General features: G+C 36.6%; 2 protein-coding genes across 2 annotated transcripts; one reads left to right on the top strand and one right to left on the bottom strand.

Moving 5' to 3' along the window:
- The first annotated feature begins 508 nt into the window (after window positions 1–508).
- LOC146168496 (uncharacterized) lies at window positions 509–2,085 on the top strand. The gene has a single exon (XM_083386280.1). The coding sequence runs from the start codon at window positions 862–864 to the stop codon at window positions 2,083–2,085; it is 1,224 nt and encodes a 407-aa protein (XP_083242406.1). The 5' UTR covers window positions 509–861.
- A 1,316-nt stretch (window positions 2,086–3,401) lies between these two features.
- LOC146168495 (uncharacterized) lies at window positions 3,402–24,061 on the bottom strand. The gene is made up of 30 exons (XM_083388880.1): window positions 23,786–24,061; window positions 23,480–23,545; window positions 22,908–23,036; window positions 22,527–22,729; window positions 22,239–22,324; window positions 22,060–22,160; window positions 21,652–21,822; window positions 21,402–21,468; window positions 20,433–20,539; window positions 17,244–17,331; window positions 16,795–16,925; window positions 16,384–16,578; window positions 15,714–15,792; window positions 14,945–15,051; window positions 14,020–14,205; window positions 13,454–13,525; window positions 13,228–13,323; window positions 12,415–12,564; window positions 11,862–11,981; window positions 11,239–11,418; window positions 10,513–10,678; window positions 9,288–9,471; window positions 8,886–8,998; window positions 8,203–8,325; window positions 6,966–7,047; window positions 6,231–6,406; window positions 5,808–5,938; window positions 5,159–5,352; window positions 4,930–4,982; window positions 3,402–3,726 (listed from the first exon to the last, which is right to left on the bottom strand). Exons 1-30 carry the CDS (start codon window positions 23,984–23,986, stop codon window positions 3,683–3,685), a joined length of 3,801 nt encoding a protein of 1,266 aa, XP_083245006.1. The 5' UTR covers window positions 23,987–24,061; the 3' UTR covers window positions 3,402–3,682.
- Window positions 24,062–27,820: the final 3,759 nt, after the last annotated feature.

The raw sequence follows: 27,820 nt of genomic DNA, 5'->3' as shown, positions 1-27,820 counted from the left end.
ATGTACTGAAGCAGCAACAGGCTCATGGTGTTAAATTTCATTATTATTAGTATATTTTATGACACAACAATGAATAAACAGTTGAATCCTGAATTGATGGTTACTGTATGGATTTACACAACAGTTTCTACGATCCCTGCATGATATACGGTACGCCAGTGGTTCTTAACCATTTTTTAGCCGCGTCCCCCTTTTGTAATTTTTCTATGCCCCCTACGAAAAGCAATTCGGCATTTTTTGAGTAATATCACTGAGACAATACGAAAATATAATTGAAATTACGCGCGTAGCGCGACAATTTTGGGCAGTTTCAAAGGTAAATTTGGGAAAAAAACAGAGTTTGTACATCTGTAGGAGTGGTGCCTAACCTAAACGAGACCATTAAAATCACGGAAGAAAATTAAATAATCAAGTAAAGCTCGCGCCCCAATGAAAATGGGAGGTGGGCCGGGGATTGACTACAATGTAGCAGAACAACAAAATATTACAATGAAAAGCAACCCACGTACCAAAACAATGCGAGACGCTATTCGATACTTATTCTACGCTTTCTGTGACCCTCCAGCCAATAGATGTGTCGTATTCAGACTGCGGAAGTGCGTGTAGGTGTTTTCCCTTGGTAGAGATAATAATCATCACACCTGAAAGAGTTTGTGTGGGAAGAAAGAAAGGCACCGTTATCTAGTCATGCGATATTCAGCCTATCGATAAACATACCATGTTATCACAGCCAGGATTACTGGATGCATCTAAGCCTTTCGTTCGCATTTAAATACAGTTTAACGAGATAATAAAGTAATCGCTATAAAGTAGTTATTTCGGGACAAGGTTTGTTTTAAAAAGGAAGTTACCTAACCAGTCATGACAAAAAGAAAGCGCAGTGATGAAAAGTTGATCATCTCACCGAGTTCGTTCGTGTTTTTGCAAGTAAAGGCTAATAAGCACGGTATTATTCAAGCATTAAGTTTGACCAGTGCTCACGTTAGTGTACTTCGTCAAGAAAGCGCCCCAAGAATTCTCGACAAGTTGACGTTTTGCTTTGTCCCTCCTTCAACTTTATTCAATGAAAATTCAGCAAATCAAATCGAGATGTTCATTCAACTTCAAGCACAACCAGTTTGTTTGGTGGCGCTTAACGGTGTGCACCAGTTTTCCACTTTGGGTAACGCATTTGGAAAGCTTGGAAAATCGTTACCATTTGATACTTTGTGTGCAGGTTTATCGCCAGCTGATTTTCGTTTAACGAAAGAACAATTTGACGCAGAATCTTCTTCGATTGAATTTATAAACTACAAAATGTGTCTTTTATTTAAAGATAACTTTGAAAGGACGTACGAAAGTATGTCCTTGGAACTTTTCAGCTCTTTTGTTAGGATACCAACTCTTCCACGTTCAAATGTTACACTTAGATCGCAAATGCAACGAAACAATACGTTTATCTTTTTCAGTTTGCAGCTGACAGGGTTAGAATCCCAACAAATAACCGAACTTTGCATGATAGCAATCCAAGAGGAGCAATTCTTATCGGCAAATGTGGATTCCTGGCCAGATTTATGGAATAAGATAATCTTGGTAGTTGATCCCAAGACTAAAATTGGTGACGTTCCTAAAGTGGAAGAATTAACCAAACTTAGCAATACCAGTATTGAAGAAAGCAAGAAAAAAACGTTCAGCAATGCCGCGCAACTAATTAGACAGTTTATCAACTGCTGTGGAAGTTCGACTTGTCTCATAGCACAAGGTTGCCACACTGGAATGCCTTTCGACGTTCTACGTGCTCATCTATTTAAAGCGCTTGGATCAGGTTTAAAGTTGTTTAATCAACTCGAAAAACTCGATACATATTTTGGCTTCAAAAAATTGAAAAATTGCAGCGGAAAAAATGGTTTACTTAAACTTTATTCGCATTTCTTTTTCGGCCAGTCCATACCCGATCACCACCTTGCTGAGGCAAAAACAATTGCTCTTATGAAGATCACAAAAGCTTGTCCAGAGGTTTTGACGGCATCCAAAAGAGAATTGTTTGTAACAAGATCCTCTCGCATCTTTTTAAAAGCCATGGAGAATGGACTGTCTTGTGAATAGACAATGTGCTGTGTATGTGTGACTAACATGTAGGAGTTTTGATCTACTCGAAATTATGATGGCATTAGGAAATGACCTCATGATCTTGTTTCCAACCAATAGCCCAAGCATAGCTCCAGTCTAATGGACTTGTTTACTTTAAATGAGAACATATCCATTCGATCATCTAAGACCGCTTTGCGACACTGATAAAACTCTGTATGTAACACGATGTACACAATTGACTTCTCTAAAACAGCACTTTTTTCAAAATTTAGGAGAAAAACGAGATAATATAAAACATACATACAAAATACTGCTATAAATGAAGCATGTCAATTCTTATGGTTTTGTTTGAGTTACTTAACGAGTTTACGGAAAGTGAATTTTGTACATCATAACCGCACTATACTAATTTCGTATGGAAAAAATCAGTCGGAGTGACAAAAATTAACTTTAGACCGTAAATGTTGTTGCTTGTGCATGCTAGTAAAACATTTTGTGAACTTGTATATTTGTTTGTAACGTGTTGTATATGTAATATACCAAAATTGAGCGGTTTACAAGAATGTAAAGGGGGAGGCGACAACAAGTAGTTTGAAAATCACTCGTTTTGCGCCATTTAATCGATCGTTACTATTGTTTTTATGACAAACATCCTAAAATGATTGAAATGACTTTATATTGTATCGCATAATGCTGTAGATTGGTTGCGTTACGTCATTATATTCATTACGTTTGTAACCATTATAGTTCATACTGTACTAGTCTGTAAGTATAAAGGTTTTGTTTAGTCGATTTTTTAGTCTTTCTTTGTTGTTTCAAACATTAAACATCAAATTTATGACAAATTGATACTTTTGTAAATGCAAGTTTATTAAAAGCAGTTATCTATTTACGAAAATATTCACACAACTTTGTTTATAAAACAGTAATTTTTAAATTGGAACATTTTTATAGAATAGTGCGTTTTACAAGCAGGCACAGAGTACTTTAATTTATTTTTATAAAACAGATAAAAAAATACATCACAGTTACAATGGTTAAAATAAACAAAGCCATAGGTAAACACTGATAAAAACATGACAAATATCACATACAGCAAAAAAGAAGTGATTAAAGACTTCTGAAACGTGAGAAAGAAAATATTGCTCGAATATTATAATACATAAAGTTCAATTTAAATATATTTTTAATTAAATTTGATTTTAATTAAATTTCGAAATTGATTAAATTTGAGCGGTATAATATATATCCTACTGCGTATTATTTTTGGTAAAACAGAAAATAAAGAGCGCTATACCAGGACATCTTTAACTCAACGCCGTATTTTTTGCAATAAATGAAATTACTGTAGAAATTTAAACACGTTATGCCGTTAAATTGAAAGCACGATTTTATTTTCAAATTTACTTTACAATTTATCAAACCCCAACATTTTAATCTACAAAGAATCTATTAGCCATAGCTTACACTAATATTTATATGGTTTAGAACAAATCATAAAACACCGATTTATATTCTAAACAAAGATTTCCTACACTTGTCAATGGCGGGCGTTCAGACTGTGCTAGTGCAAACTCGTAAATGTCTATGTGCATGTATTTCCGGTGGCATTTCACGAGTTGGAAACGGGTGAGGTGGCCATATCCTTTCTGGCGCCTAGCAATACAAAAAGACGGAATGATAGGCATCCGATCCGATATGATTATTACAAAAATCGTACCGTATCGAGTCTGTGTGTACGAATGTATTGTTATGGAGAACGATTTTGGTTAAGCGATCTTAGATAATCCCGCTCTCATTTTGAAGGAATAATGCTGTTTTAAAGAATTCGCACAAGTAAAGTTCATCCACTTAAACACCTTTAGAACTATTTTTTGTTTAAACAGATACGATATACTTGGGTACACTATGCACGGATCTGTAATGTAGCTTGTTTCGATACGAACTTGTATCATCTTCAGGTAGTGTGACTGAGAAGCAAATTAAATCATCACTTATAAAAGGTGGGACGCAGTCTCATTAACTGAAGATGATACAACTTCGTATCGAAACGTCAAGATGATGTCGATCTACTCGACATTTTTGGCTTTGAAATTCATTATCAAGATACGATATAGATTCGCTACTAGGGTGGTATCGGTGCCGGTCAGGTAACAATTTATGTGCAAGCAAATGCCAAACTTTTGACTAATAACTTGTCTTATTTACCCACAGTAATGATGTCATTTTGGTAAAACCCAAAGTACCTCTCTATTCGGCATAATAACCGGGACGAGTGTGCGCTAAATTTCTTTGAGTGCGTTTTTTTAAATAGGTACTTAACTTAAAGTATACCGTTCTAAAAATTCTCGCACCTCTCTTTTATTGAGTTATACGTATAACTGTATGAGGTAACTATCAATTGAAAATAAAAAAATTAGAAATACTGATGTACAACGTAGTTATACTACACTTTAACGACGTAAAGCAGGGGTGTGTACTATTTTAAACCGACTGACCGAATGCCTGGTTAACCTGGTTTAGCTCGTTGGACAAATATGTGTACGTGGACAAAACGCATTTTTATGGGCCAGATTAACCTTAACCGAAGTACTGGCTAAATCATGACGCTTACCGCGTATACGTAAATCAAACGTAAATTTTACAGCCACGTAGTTGCCAGGTCACATACTGAAGGATCTTTTAGTGAATGACAACATATTAAACAGCATTCGTGCTTTAATTTTGTACTTTTTTCGCGGACCTCAATTAATCTAGAACCTTACGCGGGCCACATAACTCCGCTAAGCCGACAACAGGTTGCATACGTCGAAGGTAAAGTATATTGTAATTAACGTAAAAACAACGTTCAAAACTTACTCATCGGTGGTGAAACTCCTTTGGCGAAAACAGCAGTCATGTCTGGCATTGACCTATCGACAAAATAAGATCACGTGTACTTTTACTCCTTAACATTAAAAAAAAAATAATTTAGTTTAACCATAATATCTTTGATGTGCCAAAAAGTTTAAACGCGCGTCTGTACTGTACAGTGGCGAAATTTTCGTTGCAAGTGCAATATAAGTTTATCAAATCATATATCTCGCACCTTGCTGGAGTCAGGACAAATGACCGCGGGGTATTACCCTTTTCGGGCGACCCCGACGACATACTCGAGCGCGTTGATGACCGAACAATGGGGGGAAGGGGTTTAGGAACTGGTGACGTCACAACTGAGACGGACAGGGGCAATTGCAACTCATCGTCCCCTGTGTTTGGATCTGGATCGTCGTCGGCTCCAAGCTATGGAAAAAAACAATTCTGTTACATTCTTAAGTTTTTATTTTGCAAACTGATAGTGGGGAGGGTAAAATTGGCATTCTAGCAATAACTTTAAGTTAAAGGAAAGCAGTTTATCTAATTTGAAAATTTCACTTATTAAGGCCCGTTTACACTACAGCTGCACTGAGCTGAGCAAAGCGTAATTTTCATTTAATTTCTATTGTGGCGTGCGTTTAACGCTTTGCTAAACTCAACTCCTGTGCAGCTAGCAAAAAGTTACGCTTTGGAGCGATTTTCACGCTTTGCTCAACTGCCATCGAAGCGTGAAAGAGATTTTGCCTTGTGAATAGTACAAACGCAATTTCACGTGCTGAGCGCATCTATAGTGTAAACGGGCCTTCAGTTACAAATACATCTAAAAAACGTTTCAGTTTCACACATTGCCAAACGGATTTAAAACGTTTAAGAATACAAACCTTTAAAAGTTGGGCTGGGGACGTGGGTGGGGCCGTCGACATAAACCCAAAAGATTTGCCAGAGTTCACACTTTCAGCGGATTTCGAAGGTGCTTTTCCAGTCGCCAAGTTAAGCGTGGACCGACTTGCATCTAAATACAACTCAGGCGTAAGTTATGGCACATAGCCATAAATAGAAAATTTATTTATTCAAAAACACTTTAGTTTTTGGCCTCTCTGTTAACTGTTAAGCGATGTTTTATTTATTTCACTGTACCGAAACGGGTCAGTTTGTTCAAGGCCACATATTTAAACAGAACCACCAAGGCCGTGTGGCGAACAAACGTTACTAACGACACTCAAGGCGTGCATTTTCGCGCGAAATGCATTTCGCATCTACAAGAAACGCTCCATGCCCCAAAACGCGACATTGACGATCCCTACTTGTTCGCATTCGCGTCTTCATGACCTCCATATTCCTGATCCGGTCGCTCCCCAGAGCATCCCGATCCGCGACCGGGATGAACGAGTAAACGTTGCTCGTCTCGATCTGATAACGCCCGATGTCCAGCTCCATGATCTTGGGAATCGAGAGGGGATGTTGGGAGTGCGCGGGGACGCTAATAAGTAAGAGATTTGGGAAGATTTAAAAGCAGAAGCGCGGTTCAACCCTTCAGAGATTATTCTAGATTAGGATATACGTGTCAAGAATTTAAGATAAAGGGTGTAGCTCATGTTATGTAACAGCACGATATCCTGTCCAAGAATTAGAGTAATGCTAATAACGCCCAAATGTTGAGTTTTTCAAGCTTTTGTAAGTAAAATAAAAACAGCATATTCGATATATTAAATAAAATATATAAACTGTTGCTACCAGGCATGATAATATAAATCAAAAACAGCTCCTCTGGTAATTGTAATTGTGTTACAACAATTACAATTACCAGAGGAGCTGTTTTTGATTTATATTAAATAAAAGCCTATTTTTCTTCGAAGATATGGATCCTCTAAAAAAAACTGAATAATGTCCTTTTTCAAAGTAATAAACCATGGAAAGACGTGGGGCCAGCACGTGGCGGCTACGTATTGCGTCATGTGCGAAACGCAGCAGGTATAGCAATGGAAATTTACATCTAAAACTGTTATTGTGAGTTTATACTTTAATGCAAAAAGACAAACCTAAAGTCCTGAGCTGTTGGCGCGCTTTTTGAAATTGAAGACTTGACATTCCACAATCCGACGTCGTTCCGGTTTATGACGCCTGGAATATTGTACAAGATGTATTTCAGTGAAAGCAACGTCATTTTGTAGGTGTTAAATAAAAAACAAAAAACAAAATCATACAAACGATATTAAATAGAAAACAAAAACTTATATGTTATTGCTTTAAACCAAGGGTCTCAAACACGCGGCCCGCGGGCCGCATGCGGCCCGCGAGAACATTTTGTGCGGCCCGTGTAGAAATTTTGGATTTTCAAGTATTGACAATATTTAAGTGCCACATATCTTTTTTTATCAGATTTGAAAGTTAAAATTCACTCTAAAATTCCTTCAAAAAACTGAAACTATACTCACCAAACTTCACTGTCATATCACTTTCAAACGCTACCATTTATGCGGTAAAAGATCTACTATTACGTCACATTGCCTATTCAACTCTGTACAGTTGTCACAATAACGCTGGAAAGTGCGTCAGTCAGGTGTTAGTGTAATTGGTCATCTCATAATGTATAAATTGATTGTCGAGTTGTAGGCTTTGATTGTTCTAGCCTAGTATTGAAATAAATTTCTATAGCTTAAAAAGCTAAATTACACTTGTCTTTTGCTTCAAAAATGAGAAAAATCACAGACGAAAGAAAAGTTTTTCAAGATAAGTGGGAGGAGCTATATTTTGTCACCGCGGTCAGAGGTACTAGTTATTGCCTTATTTGCCGGCAGAAGATCGCTGTTATGAAGAAGTATAACAAGGGTTTACACTTCGAAACAATGCACCGCGATACATAATATGCTTACCAGGGCAAAGTAAAGTTAAACCAGCACTTTGCAAACAAAGAATTTTCTTTGCCAATATTAGGCAGTCCACATCTGCAAGCAACTCCAGATTTGATTCTGCTGACTATTTGAAGCCCAAAGTAGCCAGAACAAACAACTATAGCCTAAAATCAGCCTACATGTGTTTATATTTTATTGTGTTCATTTTGTTGTGAATTGCGGCCCTTGGGCATTTGACACGTCCTCATTTGGCCCTCAGAGCAATTTGAGTTTGAGACCCTTGCTTTAAACGGTACAAAAACGTTTGTCAACTAAAATTACCGTGTTAACGGTACTTATAAACATTGCCAATCAACCCAAAATACAATGTCGAAATACAATCAACAATATCGTTCTTCTATTAATGTCTTCAAATAAACTTTACCTGCCACGTGAAGGGGTTCGCTGTTCTGTCGTTGTTGGGTTGCTAAAGTGCTTACCAAACGCGAGGGTTGTTGCTCGTTTTGGAAGGCTCGAGACTGAGACGTCGACGACTTATTGGCATTTGCTGTAGACAAAGGAAAGCAATGTTGGAAGTGTCGCAGTTCTCTAAACTAGTGGCCGATATACCGGGTAAGATTTGATCAACAATGTTGTATACGTTACAACAACAGTTTAGCTTTGGGGAAATCGCACTTAACTGTCAGTTGTTATCGCAACGGGATTTCTCTCCTGTGTACGAGTTGTTTAACGCGAAAATCAAGTTTATGCACCAATGACCAATGTAATGTTTTACAGTTGGCTTATATATTAGGAAGCTACATTGAAAACATGCGATTGGTGCCCAATGTGGTTTAGAAAGGAAATGGTGATTGCATACCGAAACTAAATTGGTTGGGATTTCCGTGCAAGCAGGCAAAACAATAAACATTTGAGTTTTGAGTTTCAACTAGGACTCACGACCTTGTTAAAGCTAAAACCGTCTCTAGACGATACTCTTTATAGAAAAGGATGTATACGTGGGATCGAATTAGCAGTTTATAACACAGTAAAATGTTTCGTTTTGTGCTTTTAGGTTTAGGAAAAAAAAAGAATATAAAAAATACCAGGAAAAAAAGTACTACACACCTTGCATTGCGGTGTATGGAAGTTGGGGGGCTGTCGATTTCTTCAGTTGCATTTTCTGAACCATTGCTTCAACTTGATGTCGATTGAATCTTGTGCTAATCTTGCCCGAATACCTAACACGAAAAATGTTTCTTTGTGACACAGAACGAGCGAAAGCATTTCGAAATCTCACCGGTATGCATTCCCATTCTTGCATAACACATTTGAGGTAATCTTGCTTAAAGGCACTAGTTTTTTTAAAGTTTTATTTTATAGCAACCATTACCGATAGAATTGTGCATAGAAAAACAATAAAGGGGATTTTAAAAATATAAAAATATTGCAAGTAAGCAATCGACAAGCAACTCCCGTTTATACAAAACACACAAAGTTTTGCAAACGAAACGAAAACAAACGCTTTACCGCCTCGAGTGGGCCTTTCCCTTAAACGAGAGGACCGGTTTAATGAGAAACACGCCCGTGAGGGTTTCTAGGCGCTGGAGGGCGTCGGTGAGCAGGGCTGCCAGTCGCCTTCGTTCTGCTGTGAGACTATCCATCTGCCGACTCCAACCCTGGGCGCGTCTTCGCTGAAGCGATTCCATTTTCTCTGCAGCGATAATTGAGAGATTGAAAACTCCAGGGAGCATTAGTTCACTGGGTACAGCACACTGGGAATTATGCCTTTTGTTTGCACCACCGGAGCTATTTAATAGCGATATGTCTCCTGGTAGCGGTCCACAGGTTGTTTTAAATCAGTTTAACGTGTTCCGTAAAATATTGAAGTTTGACATTCTCCCAATCCAATGAGAGTGCGAACACAAATGTAAACACACTTCGCAAGGCCTTATGTTTTAGTGTTTTACAAAAACGTATTCTCAACAACGCCAGGAGACTTGCACAAAGTGCACAAGAACACAACTATAAAAGCTACGTCGCCTTTTAAAAACAGTTTTCAATAAAATGCACATTCTGTCCGTATTAAAAACAATTATGGAGAAAATTGAAAATAAAAGATCGAGACCGAGGAGCCCAAGGGTGAATGGATCGTTTTTCCTTTTTTCATCTCTACGAGATCTCGTGACATGATCATATATGGGTCGAATATTTTAAAGAGACAAAAAATCATTTTACGTTAAAATCGTTTGCAGAATGCACTTTAGTGGCATTGTAAAGGTTGCGTTATCGCGTCTGTGTTGGCTTTGCTGCTCACTAATTCTTAGTTTCTAATGGGTCACCAATTTTTTTACGGAGGGCTGCAATAAGGACTGTTTATAACTGCGAAATTACTGTACGATATATGGGCCAGATATGAATTTTGTTACCATTAAACATAGAAAATATAAATAACTATTTATTCAAAAAATTGAACTGTATTATCTTCATTAGGGTAATATTCGCGAGCCGGCAGAATTAAACATGCAAGCCTTGTTTGTCGCATTAAGTTCAGCTCCAATTTAGTTTTGCTTCAAAGAGTTGTAACCCTATTTAGACAAATGTTTTCCACAATATTTTTTGCATTTTGGCACGTCGGAATACCGATGTTGCTCAGAATAAAGGCTCGCGTTTCTACATTTTATAAAGAACCCCTCGCCTCTCTACGAGATCTCGTGACATGCTCGACTAAAAACAGGCAAAGAGGCGAACTTACCGAGTACAGAGAAGACTTCGGACGTGACGAGGTTGCTGTTCCTCACGTTGGTCTCGATCACCTTCATCTTGGTGTGGTGCATCAGCTTGCTGGCCAGGTGACCAATGCGCTTGGCTGGAATCGCGTTGTACGAGTCCATCGTCATCACGACAGATTCCAGGGTTTCCTAGAGAAGGATAAAAAATAAAAAAGGGTTTTCTGGAGAAGGGAAAAAGAGTTCGTTTCGGGGGAAAAGTTCTATTTGGTAGTTGAGGCGTTAGGTAAGGTTACCGCAACAGATTGAGCAAAAAGGGCAATTTTAGGTACGCGTGTGCCTTCAAATTTTACTATAGGTTTGCACGCTTTACAAATAGTTGCCAAACTGCATTCGCACTGATTTCACATGACAGACCAGACCAGTGGTTCCCAAACTTTTATAGCTTACACCCTCTCCCAAGAAAATATAAATATATTGCGGCATCCTACTAGGATTTTCGTTAAGTGGTTTACTGTAGTGCTATATAGTATAAAAAGAACTGGAAAAATAAAATTAACTCTACACATGTAGTAAAATATCATTTGATTTGTTTCACTCAAATCGTACACAAAGATTTGTGTCAAATAACTTACCAATTGAGCAAAAATCAGATTCTTAAAGACTCCCCAATACTTCTCGACACCAATGAGCATTAAAACTACAGGGTGTCGCAAACCACTGTACAATTAGAGCAGGGCAAAAAATCTCACTTGAGTGATCCTCCCGACCGCAGCCGACTTCTTAAGTTCCCTCGCGTTGTGTTCCGCGTCCAGCCGCGAAAACATCACGGTCAGGCTCGAGTCCCCGGTAAATTCCCGACCCCGTGAAGACAGTGGGGTTTTCCCCAGCAGGGGTCCAGCCGGCGACGAAGGGAACCCGGAACCGGAAGCCTGGTAAAATACGTTCGGCTTGATGGTAACAGTACCGAGTGTACATGTTATGCACTTCCACTGGTTTTGTTGTATAGTTTCGTTATGCCCATGGTTAGGGTGAAAAAATATAGTACCGTAGTAACTTATGAAATCGACAATTTGTTTTCTTCCTGGTAATAACAAGACAAAGTTATTTTGCATCGAGTTTTCGTTTGCTCTCCAACATTTATTTTAACACCTAAATGTGCGAATATCATTTATACTAAATATAATCAACTGTCAAAACCTAAGCCAAACAAATCGAAAAAAAAATGAAAAAAAATGCAGTGAATGGTTGTACATTACAACCAAAGAGTGCCGTTGCAGACATCACCCTTAACAATTAGAAAGGCAGTCTAACCATTAAATAGGAATGCTTTAAAATGTTACTAAATTTTTACTTTATCAATACATTTTTTTACCGGAATGGCAGCGGTTGTGCCCCTCTGAGTTTCACTGAGCGTGTTCTGCAGGTGCATGATCATAGCCGAGTCGTGCTGCGCTCGCTTCTCAAAATCTGATCGCAGTTCTGCAAGTTCCACCTGCAAACCACATGCTCGATGTTTAAAAAAGACAAAAAAAAATATTTTAAACAAATCTAAAACTTTTTTTTTTTTTTTAGAATTTTGAGGCTACCTTATCAAATATCGTAAAAGCGCGAACTACAACGTAGAAAAAAGTCGAGCCTTAAAATTATGTTTCGTAACACTTACAAGTCCTTTAAACTGAGATATACTTGACAGATAAACTAGTAAGGTTTGCAAAATTTTAAATTTTGTAGGAAACTTTTTCTAGCCGATGTACATCACGCAGTACACATTATAAACACAACAAAGCTCAGGAATTAGTTGTCGCATCGTAACGCTGGTCTATTACTTCAGGCGTCCTAAAACCATGTGTTTATTTCTTGCGCAACAGAATTAATTAAATTCAAAAAAGTATCATCCCAATTTCGTTTTTTGTTTTGAAATATACCTGTAGTTTGGCGGTCTGGGTTCGCAGTATTTCAGGTTCCCCGTTGCCTTGTGACGATCGCACCTCGAGCAAGGCAGCCGCAACATTCTCGTGGATCACTTTCAGTGCTTGCTCCACCGACACCGACATGCTCGATACGTGAAGCTGAACCTGGTAATGTGTTATAGGTACAAGTCGATTATTTTTTGACGAGGCAAAAAAAAACATTTTACGTTAAAATCGTTTACAAAATGCACTTTAGTGGAATTCTTTAGTGGTAAAGGTTGTGCTATCGCGTCTGTATTGGCTTTGTGGCTCAATAATTACTTAAGGGGTGCAATCAGTACTGTTTATCACGGCCGAATTACTGGGCGATATATAGGCCAGATATAAATTTTGTTACCATTAAACAAAGGAAATATAAATAAATATTTTTTTAAATATAGTTAAACTGTATTATCTTCATTAGGGTAATATTCGCGAGACGGCAGAATTAACCACGTGAGCCTTGTTTGTCGAATAAATTTCAGCTCAAACTTCGTTTTGCTTTAAAGAGTTGTAACTCTGGAGCATAATGGTTGGAGGTTGTAGTAAGACGTAATAAGAATATCAATATTTTCAAGATGTTGCAAATGAATAAAGAGTTATTCGAAATGTTCAAAATGATACCTACTTCTGTATGGGCTTTGATATTCTTATTACGTCTAAGTTGTAACTCTAGTTTGGCAAATGTTTTCAAAAATATTTTTTTGCATTTTGCCACGTCAGAATACCGATGTTGCTCAGAACAAAGGCTAGTTTCGATAATTTATAAAAAAAAACTCATCGTGGTACCTCATCATTACTGGCGTTGTAGTTGGCCGTCGGGACTGCGTTGATTGCGTGGGCTTTGGTCTGGTGGGAAGCGTGACGTGACATCTCCTGTGACACCTTTTGAAAAGGGTACAACCACATATCAACCACATACCCCATAACTTAAAACGTCGTTAAACAACTTTTTTTTGCAATATTTTATTGGATATACTTTAAAATGGAGACGTTATAAAACTCGTCTGCTTACCATGTCTTTGAATTCGATGACAGCTCGATAACATCTCAAAAATTCTTCAAGCAGTCCGACATCGTAGGTGCCCTTTACCAAAGACGTAAAAATTATTCGGCATTTTTGATGGAATATTTCTTTTTACCATGGGCATTCGATGTCGCTAACCGAATAAGGGGCACTTATTCGTATTGTATTGTATTGTGGGGGAGGACATCATACAAACTCTAATTTTATTGATTATTATTTGGATCATAAGGCAAACTTTTCAGTTAGATTTAGAGGGGGGCGTGACGCATTGAGCACAAATAAAAATATGTACATTGCTCGTTATTTTGAAATTTATCAATTTGTGGGGCCCGTTGACCCAACAACTGCAATGTTGCACAGAAATCACGTGAACAATTGTCTAAAAGCACAAAAAAATGCGGGCCGCATCTCGAAGTTTTGCCTATAGGTATGGTATATAGACTGACTGCAGTATATTTGTACTGTGCTACTACTATTGGTTTAATAAATCGATATTTTTTTAATCGCAAAATTATTGACACCATGGGGCTATATAGTGAACAGTTGCGCTTCACCTTGGTCATCTGCGGTGACGCGACACTGCTTCCACCGCTTGCCATCCTCCTGCGCTTTTGTATGGCCTCCCTACGCTCGGCGATCTTCTGACGGTAGGCGCTCGCAAGTCGGCTGGTCGAGGCCGAGGTCGGCTTCGAGAAGCTCAAAGGAGAACTGCCGTCGCCGGCCAACTGGTCGCCCATGCTCTGCGCGAATGCAAAGCACGCGTTGTTTTCGCTTGAGCTTCACGATGATAAGCCCGTGGGTTGCTATTTTTGCCGATACTTTCTTTGTGATACCGATAGCCCAAAGTTTGAGTGCAGCTGACCATAGCAATACAGTGCGACAAAACAAACTAGCTGAAAGTGCCAATGACAAATTCATTTTGTTTTATTTAACTATATTGTGGTGTACCAACACAAACATGTCATATCCGGCATCGGGTCTAAAAAATGTTAAAATCCCTATTTTTCCCCAACACTTGTTCATCACTATTCACGTCTGTAATAAAATGTTGAAGGATGCACGCTATTTTATTTAAATACTAAGCGAAATCGTTAAATACTGATATATGTTGATTGCAAGGTAAACATTCAGTTATCTTGGTTGACATATGTTATATTTAAAACGTCGAAAGTGCCGTAGTGCAAACAACATAAATTTGTATGTGTTGTAATGTATGAGGCAAACAAACACATGTGACCTTATATAAGGGGGCTGGATAAGGCGATACCACCACATACGCCAAAAGCTTGGGAAGCTTTACGGAGAAATATCAGGTGTCTGAAAAGATTTAGTCGTATTGTTTTCGGTTCGCTATTGCCTAAAAAGTAGCCTAGATTAAAGCGTAAGAAAGGGCTAGTTTAGTAAGGAAAAAAAATAATGTCGTACGTTCAGTCATATTTGCTATAACACCAAAACGATTTAAGTGAAATAAACTCAAACCTGGATGTTGTCTTCTGTCAACGACAAAGGTTCCGGTTCATGATCTGTAACGGGTGATTCACGCATGGGGGCATCGCCGTTCGGACCCACGTTCGATCCGTAATGACCTGCAGCAAGGGTTGGCTAAAATTTAACACAATCTCCAACAGGTTACTCAACCATTAAACATGTCTATATTGATTTATCCCTTCTGCAGTCGCAACACCAACGGCCCACTTAACAGCAGGACGACGATTAATATGCCACCCAAATAAATGGCGCCTTAAAATTCTATAATTTTTCACTTATAATAAATCAACATTTATACCTTTGGTCATGCTTTAATTTAGCCTGTTTAAATTCTTTGCAAAACGCAAATACACGTCGTTATTTAATACTAAACAGGCCTTTTAACTTAGCTATCTAGGTAACAATGCTGCTTACAGCAACCCTTATTTTCCAGCAGGTCTTTTTTAGCGAAATAAAATGCCACCAAAGCTTAAATCCCTTTTAAATTAAAAACAAAATGTTGTGGTGCTGTCGTCATGTTGTAGAACTTTGGAAGCCCGAAATTTAGGATTATACGAATCACGTTTGCATTTTTGCTTTGTCGAAAATCATACAAAATAAGAAAGTATGGTTACAGATAATGACAAATATATAAACCAGAACAATAACATTTTATAATAGATCTTTAAAGAAGAAGTTTTGAAAAACAATAATGATATGGCTGCCCTATACTGATTACTCAAGCATGATTAAGCAAAGTCGATAAATTATTGACACTTACTGTTCTCAATTTGCTCTCTCTCCGCAGCAAACTCCTCCAAGTTCCTCATCGCCTCTTCTGCATCCGCTTCCGCTTCCTCCTGCGGAACAGAACAGCCCTTGTACAAATAGTTACCTTATACCTATACCGAAACGTGTCTGTTAACGCATGCTGTTCATATACGGATCAGTGCCTTAATACTTTGTTGAAAAAATACTCGTGATTTTAGAAAAGTAAATCGAATGATACTAGCTGAACATCATGACTACAGATAGGTACATTTTCAATTAATTTTACGCTTGTGTATAACGCATTGTGAGGCCGTAGCTCTCCAAAACTATAAGAGTTAAACAAATACTTGGACATTCTTATTGCACAATGACCTTCACGATCTGTCGTTTAGGAATCACGATTTAACGTATTGGTGACATTTTCCTAGTTGTGTTTGCCGAAAAAAAATTATATGGGGTCTAACCCACCCCAACTTAAAAAATATTTTTACGTGTATAATTACTGCGACAACATGTTTTCCATGTATGGAGTCGCCACATAACTGTGACATAATTAAAAAATCGGAGATACTTTGTCTGTAAAATTTAAAACTATTTTGCTAACTGCGAAGTCCAACGATACAAGACCAATTGGTTTTGAGTCTGTTTCTTAATGATTTCATTAAATTTTTTTAACACACCTGAAGCAGTTTTAGTTGTTCGATGTGAGCAAGTAAGCTGACACGCTCACTTTGCCACTTGGTGGCTTCGTTGGCAAGGTTTTCCTTAATTACGTTGGCGGCCTGGAGTTTTTCGGTGAGCCCTGATATGTCTTGTCTTGCTTTGCGCCGATATTCATCGAACGACTCTTTCAAAGCGTCGGCTGGCAGAGCACTCTATGCGGCGACAAGGTAAATAATTTAACTGGTCAATAAATCTACATTGAATTACAAGGCTAAAGTATGCCACGGGGAGAATGTTGTAGTTTCATCAATTTTGATACGTCGTTACGTGATAAGATTGTGTGAATGAAAAAAAGTCACTTCATACAGTTAACAAATCATAACAGTGCAGCATATATGGAATACACAAATAGCAGGGGTAACACGTACCCAGTATTCCTCGTCTAAAAGGTCCCGATCGGATTCCACTTTTCGGTTAAGAGGACGCACTTCGCTTTCGGCAGTGGAGGGCTTTATCTCTGTGTTGACGCTCGAAGTGTGGTAAGGAGAGGGCGGCTTATCTGCAGAGGGTCAATATTAGGGAAGTGTTTCGTACCGATAACAGCACATACAACGGGGGTCTTTGTGTAAACTAGTGTATTTGCCGAAGAAATGTCGTTAAAATCATGCGTTGATAAACAAAAACACAGATTTATAATTAGGAAATTGGTAATAAACGTTTAAAGGTTACAAGTTATTTGTTGGGCAAAAGTTAAAAATCAAAATATTTCTTGTTATTCAAATGAGCAGAATTCTTTAAGGTATTATCAGAACCCGCAATTTCACGTTTAATTAAACTATTTTAATTTTGCACTGTTCTAAGTGAAAGAATTTAAAACCTTTATCAGACATTCGGGAGACAGGCAAACTTCCACCAACTCTATCCTGGGTCCATTGCTGAGCTTCATCCTCACTCATTTCTATTTCCTAAAAAAAATGACAGTGCTGGGACTTCCGTTGATTGAAAATAACAAAGCACCAAACACACAACGTGATTAAATACTATAAAAAGGAAAGTGCGCATTGAAATCCCTTTCGCGGTGTAGAAAAGTTGCGTTACGCTTCGCGCTAAACTAAATTATACCATGTAAAATATTCAACAAATTCACTATAGAATATGCCTATACCTCATTACAAAAAATTAAAGGAAATACAGTCTCATATTCAGTGGTCACCCAAGGCAAAACATATATTTTCGGTAATTTTATTTCTATAATTAGAAAAAGTATAGCGATACATAACAAATAGGTCTATTTTAAACAACTTAACTAAACTAAAGAGGTTTTTGCATTTCTTGCTGTGGGTAATGACACAGAGACACTAGATTTTCATTGAAGATATAGGCCTAGTTGTGTTAGGAAATTAAAGTTTTATCTGAAATAAATTAAGGTTTTACAAATACCATCTGAGTTGCAACTCAGTCCTTCAATCAAGGTAACAATAACCCTTTGACCGCATATTGAAATAAAACGGGACACACTGGCAATGTTTAAAAACTTTTAAAAAACGAAACGAAAGACGTCGACTTACAGCTTTCATTTGCTTAAAATCGACGGTGGACGCAGTTGATATGGACGTCATATTGATCAGAAATTCTATACCGTGCCTGTCCTTTCCTGGTTGTCAAGACTATATGGCCATAATAACGGCGGAAATACTGTACTAGCCTTCTGTCCACGTAAAGGTAGTCCGGGCATAAAAAACAACAACACCTATAGTAGGCCACTGACCAGCGTGATTGAGAGAGCCAATCTGTCAACTGCGCTTCACTAAGGGTTGCCAGGCTCCAGTGGTGTCTGATTACGTGCGGTGTGATATCTGACACGGCGATCGGCGATACACTGTGTACGCACATTATCGAGGCCTCACCTTCACGCACTATTTGTTCAATAGCCTCCGCGAACAGCGAGCAATACATTAAATATTAATAGGTGTAGGATGTTAACATCGAACTTAAACAAGAAATCATTACGAACGGAACATAAAGTCAATTTCGAGTAGGACAGTAAATTTAATACTTCATGTGTAAAAAAAACAGATTAAAGTGGCCAAAAGGAAAATGAGCGAGTATGCGTTTCCAAGTTAGGTAACGTAATAAGGAGCTTTAAATACACTATAAAAACGAAAATGTTTGGTCATTGTCGCACTTGTGTTATGTGCAGATAACTACTTTAAGTCAACTCAACATAACCCGGAAGTTACGTAGCGCCAATCTTTCGTAAAACGAAAAATCATCCTGATCCGTTGGAAAGCGAGTCCAGGCGATTCGGCGAAAAGTCTGTCAGCTATAAACCGCTTTACATGATGTGAAATAATAAACTTTTCTCCATGTGTATAACATGGGTGTAAGTAGAACCATTTTCTCACTAACCGAAACGATGAAAATTTTGCGAATTGACATGGCAAAAAAACAAGTAAAACTATGAAACCTGAGGTTATCATTCGATTTCGTGCACAAACGTGCATCTGAAATCTTCGTTTAACTACGTTTAAGGAGATGGCGGATTGTTCTGCGGTGCACCCGATCCGTCAGAAATCAGTGCAGTTCTAAGCAAAAAGGTCTACGACAATCAGTGCATTCAAAGGATCAAAAAGTCCGACTTTTAGACTTTGAGGTCTTGGACAATGCACTAATTTGACTTAACAAATGTGCATAAGAAGATTAAGTTTAACAATACTTGACCCAACCAAACCCAAACGCTAACCAGCGCCCTAACCCAAACAATGTGCGATAATTTAATAATTATAACGCTTCAGGCCCCAATACCTCAATTTGTGATGTAATAATCTTAAATACAATGGACGAGAAACCATCTTATGCCCATCCGAGTTTGGGCTTTTTTCCCCAGCATTTAAAGAATTATTAAAATAACGCACATTATTTGGGTTAGGATTCGGGTTAGCGTTAGGGTTTAGGTGGGTCAAGTGTTATTAATCCTCTCATATTTTTTGTTATCTTTTCTGAACTTTTAATGAATATTTTTAATTTATCTACGCCGGGAGTTTACCTAAAGGTCCAAATCAGTGCATTGCCAGGACCTCAAGGTCTAAAAGTCTAGACTTTTCTGCCATTGGATGCCCTGATTGTCGTAGAACTTTTTGCTTAGAAATGCACTGATTTCTAACGGATCGGGTGTGCGATGAGAAAGCAACATTTTTTACCGGTACTGCGTATCTCGAGTAAATATTTTATCAGAACGGCGTTCCGGACCGTCCTGGCTTACTTTCACCACTGGTATATCATAAGTAGTTGAACAGTTTTTGTAACGCTGATTTTGCGACGATACCTTCTCTTTGTTTTTATCAAGCAAGCAACTAAGAATGAACGAAAAGCTTTAGGTTGAATCGTAAAATGCGCATGAGGTGTTTAAATTAAAACTAGGCGCATGACAAAACCTTGCACAAATCTAGTTAATCACCGCAATATTTTGCAGAATCTTTCGTGGTTAAACAAAATTTAATAAACCTGAAACTGTTGTTTAAATCAGTATTACATATATTGTACCACAATATGGTTCAATATGTTTTGAGTTCCATGTGCTGCTTCATATTATTGAGCAATTTTAGCGAACAACTGCAGTTAAACGGTCGGCCACTAAGAACGTTTTAAGTTTCCAAATTTAAAGGCGCTTTTTATTGTGCGCATCTTATTGTTTGTTATCAATCGGCAGGAGTACAAGTAAAACGCACAACAGGTCGCTTATTGTTTGCCTCTTTGACAGCAAAGCACATTACCCAGGGATAAGCGGACTACTTTGCACAACCATATAGGCTTCCAGTTCCAGGAAAAAAGTTTTGTTATGGTGACGGGTCATTTGTATTAGCCAGGGATAACCAAACTATGGCCGCGGCATATTTCCTTAATGAAGATGTAGTAAAGTTGAAATTAAAGCAATTCAAAAACCAATTTTTATGAAATTCTCAAACTGTTTAAAGATTTATTACAAAATTTGTATTTTTTTTCAAAAGTAGCACCAGTAGTTTGTTTAAAATGTAAAAGCACAAGTTTTACTACACTGTTATCTCACCAGTATGTCGTGTACATTTACTCTGCATTCCTGAGTCCATGTATCAATTTCTTCATTGTACACATCGTTCATTTGCTGCATCTGCACTTGAAACTGTTCGGCAAGTTCTACAAAGGTAAAGTCAAATAAAAGGAAATAAAATTGGGAATATTCTTTACATTTAGGCAATGCAAGTTAGCATAGGTTAAGTAACTGCAAGCATTCATATAAAATACAGCTATACAGCTGGGTGGTCTGCTGCATTGGAATCACAATTTACTTGATAGATAACACCACACCTAAGCTTTCCTGACAGTAGATGATAGAGTATTTACATTACTGAGCATTTTCATTACTTTATCTTTATTAAAATTAGGTATAATGGCAACAACAAAAAATGATTCTCCAGGAGCACTTACATATTTGCTCTAACTGTTTCATTGTGTATAAAAGTTATACAATGTTCTCCAGGGTATGACCCTGAATCCACTTCCTTGGTATACACTATAACTACATGTGAATAAATATTTTCAAAAATAGAGTTGACATGCAATTCTATCAGTGGTTAGTGGAAATCACTTTTTTTATTTCCAAGAAAATATCAACAAGTAAATAAAACTTCAAAACTCAAACAAAACAATATTTCCAGTTTTGATGATAAAACTTTACTACCAATAAACACACTCAAAACAGGTTAAAAAAACAAGCCATTAATTACATTTGGATACTTCCATTTTCCTGCTCTATCCTGAAAATAATACTTTTAAAATGAGTTTAAATTAGTCCTAAACAATTACAAATAAATAAGGAAAGTTTTTTTGTCATTGTTGAACTTCTAAATACTAATATTTTATGTCTCACAATTTTAATAAAACCCAAAACACAATAATCCTTACCAATCAATAAAACCTGAAGATAAAACAGATTTTAATTTTATCTGTTCATTTTTTGCCACACATTCACAATATGTATTACAATGCAGAAAAATACCTTGTTTCACTTCAGGGACTTCTATTCGTTCTGTAACCATTCGCGATTTTAACCTCTTAAGTTCTACCTGCATAATTTTGAAACACAAGATTGACTTGTGGACACAATAGACTATAAAGTAAGCATGCAAAATGTTTAAAATTGTCAGATTTTATTTCAGTTTAAATCGCTTTAATTTTATGTTAAACAAAATATTTTTTTTTTTTCTAAATTAAAAAACATAGATAAATGTATTTTCAAAATAACTGACCAAAGCAGTGTCTTTGATTTCCTGCAACTTAGGGTTTACTGTTGCAACAGATGTTTCTTGAGCTTTGAGTTTGTCTTCCAACATTTTAATTTCAATATTTTTGTGTTCAACTTCCAATTGCAAGGCATTTCTTTCTTGCTTTAAATCATGTTGTACATTTTCAGAGGACTTCTACAAACAAAACTCCTTATCATGTTTCAAATATAGGTTCTAGTGCCTTGACTTTAGTGTATATTGTAACATAACAACAATTAGGATCCACCATTTTGCCAAACAAAACAGTGTTTTAACTATTTTGCTAAAAATGACAATAAAAGATTATTTATTTCCAAAGCAATCATAATGTAAAATAGTAGTAATAAGGATTAGGGATCTTTAAATGTTTTATTCGCTCTTGAAATATCATACTTTTGTTGCATCAATTTGTCGCTTTAAATGTGCAATTTCAACCTTTCTTGCTTCATTTTGAGTACTGAGTTGTTGATTCCTTTCTTCCTTCATGCTCATATCTCAAATAATACGAGAAAAAAAATTAGACAAGAGTTACCTATAGGAGACATATGAAAATTTTGTCTTAGATATTTTACCTTGTTGGAATTTTAAAACTTTATCCGTCATTTTAGATACTTCATCTTTGGCATTGTGTAATGCCTTTTCCAATTTTTTCTTGCTCCTGTAGAAAATTTGTAAAAATTAATTCTCAATCTAAAATAGATTATTATGTATAATATGAATGTAAGGTATAAATAGTTACAAATTGGATGGTGTTGAAAATAAATATACTGTCATAGATCATACCTCTTCCATGAAGTTAATTATAACTAAAGTAAATGCTTAAAATAGAACAACCCAAAACAAATATTATTTAAACAAACTTTGTTGTTTTACTGGATGCTGCAGATTGAAGTTGGTCCATGCAACTTAATATTTCACTGCTTATATCATTAAGGCGGTTTACAGTGCCAGTCATGGACTCCAATGCATCTTGAACACTGGTGTTTAACATATCCACATCACTGTCAGTCAATGCTAATTTTTGGTCTGCGGGGTTGGATGGCATTCCATAAGTCCCAAAGAACTAAAAAAGTGCCCTTAGATTATACTATTAGCGATAGTGTGTTTTAGCAGTTGATTTTACAGAAACAAAAACTACACATTTTTAAATACAAACTGAGACAATAGTAATCCCAAAAATCCTAGTCATATAATTTTACAACAAAGTAATATTGAGCATTTTTTTCATAGTAAAAATATACCTCTGTTAGCTGAGACAGCAAATCCACTCTACGCAAACAAACATTCTCGTAACCAACAATGAAAATCATGAGTTTTTGCTTGTATTTGTTTTTCATTATGCTGTCTTTCAGAAGTGCCTCAAGCTCTTCCTACAGCACACAAAATGGTCAAAAATATTTGTCAATATTATGTATTACACTGCTTATCCGACAGGTTTAAAGCTTAAGAACACAGCAATGCCAAATGAAATTTTGAAATAAACAAATAAAATGTCATGTTTAATAAATAGAACTAAAAAAACAAAAAAAATAATATGGTTTACTTTTCTACATCATAAAAGTTTAGGCATTTCCAGCAGGTTAATTATTGTTACTGTAATCCATTTTATTTATTTTCAGGAATATAGATCCAAAAGTAATTGGGCAAAATTAGTATTTTAATCCAGGCCAAAAAAATTTTAAACTGGTTGCTTTTAAATTGTTTTTATTAAGTTGTGTTTGACAATGTGTAACTGTTAAAAATTTTTATAATAGTTATTTAGTTTTTTACTTGTACATTACTTTTAGGCCAAACCAAACCAAAGCTAACTTACAACATCAGCTAATATTTCCATGCTATGTGATGGGGCTGATAATGTATCATCATAGTCAAGAAGCGTCTATAACCAATATTTATATAAATTTATTTCTACATTAATTATTATCTAGCATTAAATTTTACAATAGCTATTCATTGTCTGTGTTTATAATATGCTAAAAATAAAAAAAACTGGATCAAATCATAGTAGATATCAAAATTATTAAATAAGCTGTATATCAAAATTAGAATCCATATAAAAATTATTTTTAGCTATTTTATAAGTTTGATTTTTTAAACATATTATAATCACAATACTCACATTTTGTATTCTAGTTGTAATAACATCTAATTTTTCCCTTGTTTTGGCTTGTTCCCTAGCAACATGTGATTCTTGTAGCTTTTTGATTACACAAGAAGCAGCATCTCCTTGAACAATTAATTGGGGTTCCATAACTATACAACCTACTAAACTGTATAAACAAGATTTGTCATAGTACAGCGGAGTTAAATAAAAACACATTGCCAAAAAAAGAAGAAAAATATAAAATAATTTAATTTAATAGGGAATAAATGTTTGTATATAATAGATATATTAGGGAAAACCGATATGTTAGTTCCTTATAATCAGGAATAAGTTGGCATTAAGGTATCAGTAATGGTCCGTAAAAGTTAAAAAAAACTTAGCTCCAATGCCTACACAGGCTAAGACTGCCTGCTGCATTCTGTTCGTATATACAACTTTAAATAGAGTGATCATCAGTCTGTTTAAAGCAACTAAGCCTTCATTTGCAAAACAACTTCTAGCCATGTCAATTTAAATTCATTAGTTACCCAGGCCAAGTCTAAGTACAAGTTACTGTCATGAAAAATTAAAAATAAATGCTTACTATAAAGTTGGTGTATGTGTTCCATTTTTTATTGAGTCTATTTTTTCGCTTGATGTTTTATGTAAAAAAACCTAGATAAGGCTCTGCGATTGCCATATTTCATATAATTGTTAAAAGAGTATAAGAATAAGGTATGGACGTGTTTGTTAAAGACAAATAAGGTCTCATAAAAGTTGTAGCATGAAGAAAATGTCAAAGTCAAAATTTGCATATTTTTGGTACTTTTTTGGAGCAAAACTAATGATTATGTAAAAAAATTAGAGCCAAATCATAAAAACTAAGGTCATTTGCGGATTCAGCGGAATCTAAATACCACAAACCTGTTAAAACATTCTTGACACCGTAATAGGCGTAATGTGTGTTGACCATTGTTGTATAGGACTTGTAAGTGCTTTTATAAAAGGTGGCGTTAGACAACATCACTACAGTCACGGATGATTAGTTTAAAAACACGAGGTAACTGTACGTTGGTTCAAAGTAAAAATCCTTTTATAAGTTTTTGGAAAATTCCACTAAAACTTGCTTCAGCGTAAGGAATTTTACTTTTACCAGTCCAGTAATGGACGGCTGCCTATACTACCAAGTGGCTTCGGTATGGGCAATTGGCTCCGGTCCGAAATTAATAGACAACCCTATTTATCAGCTTTATTCGGTTAAGGTTTAACCAACGATATATAAAGAGCAGATTTTCTATGTCGTTGGTTTAACTTACTCAAAATATTCGGTTCAGTTTCAGTTCGAATCTAAGTCTTACAAGAAACGGTTCAGCTTAAAATCACCCGAAGTCTGGTCAAACAGATCGCATAGGATTCGATTGAACCCCAAGAATCTTTAAGTTTTGGTCTGAACCTAATAATTGTATAAAATAGGACTAAAGTTTGAAGGGACCGCAAGTGTTTTTCCTCTTAGGTAACCCTTTAAAAATGATCACGCACATAGCTGGCCTAATAAAATACCACTATAGCAGGGGTTCTTAAACTTTTTTTACCACGGACCCCTAAAATTTTATTTTACCTGGCGTGGACCACGGTAGGCGAGAAATTTCCATAATGACGCCATAAATTGACGGTGATTGTCGGTAGCTATATGCACCTATACGTCTTGTGGTTGGCTAACGAGTTATACGCACGCAACCTTCAAGCAACCTTAAAGCAAGAGTCAGAAACTTCAACTAAACTAATCTCGTGCCCCACAACTAAACTGCTGACCGCCGAGATAATCGCGGAACGGACATTTAGCATTTACACTTTGGTGCGAGTAGACAATAAATCTGGGGCATAAGCCGTTACAGCGTAAATTGCACAATAAACACAAAATCTCTTAGTCGGTAAATCGCCGTGCGCTACACATGGACCCCAGTTTAAGAATCCCTGCACTATAGCGTAAAATGTAATCTAGGAGAGTCGCTTTTGTTTGCTTTTTATCATTTTCGTTAAGGTTAAACAAATACATATATATATGATTGGTAATTAGGAATTAAAGTTATCTTTCTTAGTTTTTTGCAGAGTTCATAGGCTACTCTGTTTTTCGTACAAGCAGTTGCTTTAGTGGTATAAAATACTGTAGGCATAATAACGGAAGCTTTCGTATTGGCAAGCTAAAAGTAGAGAACTTTGCTGTTTGACTTAAACTTGATAAAATTGACTTTAACTTCTATATGGCACGCTGGTCCAACAGCTATATTAGCTACACGAAATGGCTATTGGACCTGCGTCACGGCATTTTTTGCGCTGTGCGAGTGTGCGTATTTCTTTGGTCTTATCCTACTTGTGCCAATTTAAACCAAATAAAACTCAATTGTTTCGCGCGGCTTCAAATGCATAGAAAATGGTATGCTCCCACGACCAAACAACATTCCTCAATTCTCCCCGGTTAGTCGCATTTTGTCGCATACGTTTGTATATTTCAACAGGGGGACGTTGGCCACCGTAGCCTACGATATATCTAACTCCACTAAATCAAAACTAAACAATTTCTCACAGTATTTCAAAGGGCATATTGCCAGACTTCAAATTGTGTTTTCCATTTAAAAAAATCGGCCTATAACTGCACTTTCAATAAATACAGTTCACATCTCAGCACCAACACGTCTCGCAAGTAGGTCCTATAAGGCGTTCGTATAGTTATGTCTAGTTGATTGTTACAGGAGCGTTTTAATAGTGAAAAAGCTAATGCGTTAAGTTAGCTGGACAGTTGCCGACTTAAGGATGCATACGGGGAAAAGGAAATCCCATAACGTTTTTAAACCGACTATTTTCTACATACGCGAAATAAACACGTTATAATCACTAGGAATACCAATGCTCGCTACGCGGTGAAATTGCTCTTCCGAATGGAAATACGGTGTATGACGTGTGAACGACTTTGAGTTTTTCGGGTTTCTATTTTTGATAACTACCAAGCATTATTAAATTACAGTTTACAAGAGTATTTAACGGTTTTCTACATTTTATCAGAATGATTGTGACGTCAGCTAAAGTAATTACTTCTAGCAACGTCATACTAGTACAGGGGTGCCCAACCTTTTAGCTCTTGACGGCCGCATTGACAGGCCTATTTTTCTCACGGCCGCCAGTGGATTTTTTTAGGGATGACTCAACAAGTTGTCAAATCGTGATGTCATAACAAAATTAATCTTAAAAATACGTTTTGTCTAACGAACTCGTGGTTAAATATGGAACCGAAATGCAAATTAATCGCGTGAAGCGCCAAAAAATGCGTTTATTTGGTTTAGATTTGGCAAAACTTTTGATTCAATCAAACTGGGCTCATAAAAAAATCGCATATTTTTATAAACACAGAAATTTATGTTCTGAAACAAACAAAAAACTGTTATGTAATAATGCTCGAAGTGCGCTTATACTGCTGTTCGTGATTTGTCGCATAATTAGGCGCTTGCACGTTACATCCCTACTCTATTCATCATTTGTCGGGTCATAATATATATCGGTGTGATGTCTCTAGTATCCGGTTGAGTGTTTTGCGAGTTGAAATATTAGCCTTTTAGAAATAGGCGCTTTGTTTTATTTCATACGTTTAGCTGGGTAATTTGCGGAATGTTCTCCAGTCTTGTTACGTTGCTGACAAGGTGAGCATTGTCAGAGTTGTCTGGTAACATCCTGTTTGAGTTTGATGTGAATGTTTAGCATTCGTGTTTTAGCTTTCTTTTAAGGGCGCTGGTCTGGCAGAATTCTACCACACTTTCGCCCGGGGATTATATTGTTAAAAATGTTTTGGTTACAGTGAGAATTAGCGTTTGGATTTGGGTGGGTCAATTATTATTATTATATTTATTCTTAAATATTTATGCCTTCTGTGCAATTTCAACTTTGACAACTCGTTTCGTTAGTGTTAAAACTAAAAATGGTAGGATTCTAGACCTGCGCCCTTTTAAGCAGATACTAACCTCTTATATTTTTCCAAAACGGAATTACGATTGACCGTGTTTTAAAGATGCTCGATGTTTC

Source organism: Ascidiella aspersa, chromosome 1 (assembly GCF_963924565.1).
Source record: "Ascidiella aspersa chromosome 1, kaAscAspe10.2, whole genome shotgun sequence".
NCBI classification, from domain to species: Eukaryota; Metazoa; Chordata; class Ascidiacea; order Phlebobranchia; family Ascidiidae; genus Ascidiella; species Ascidiella aspersa.
This window is presented reverse-complemented; position numbering and strand designations above follow the sequence as displayed.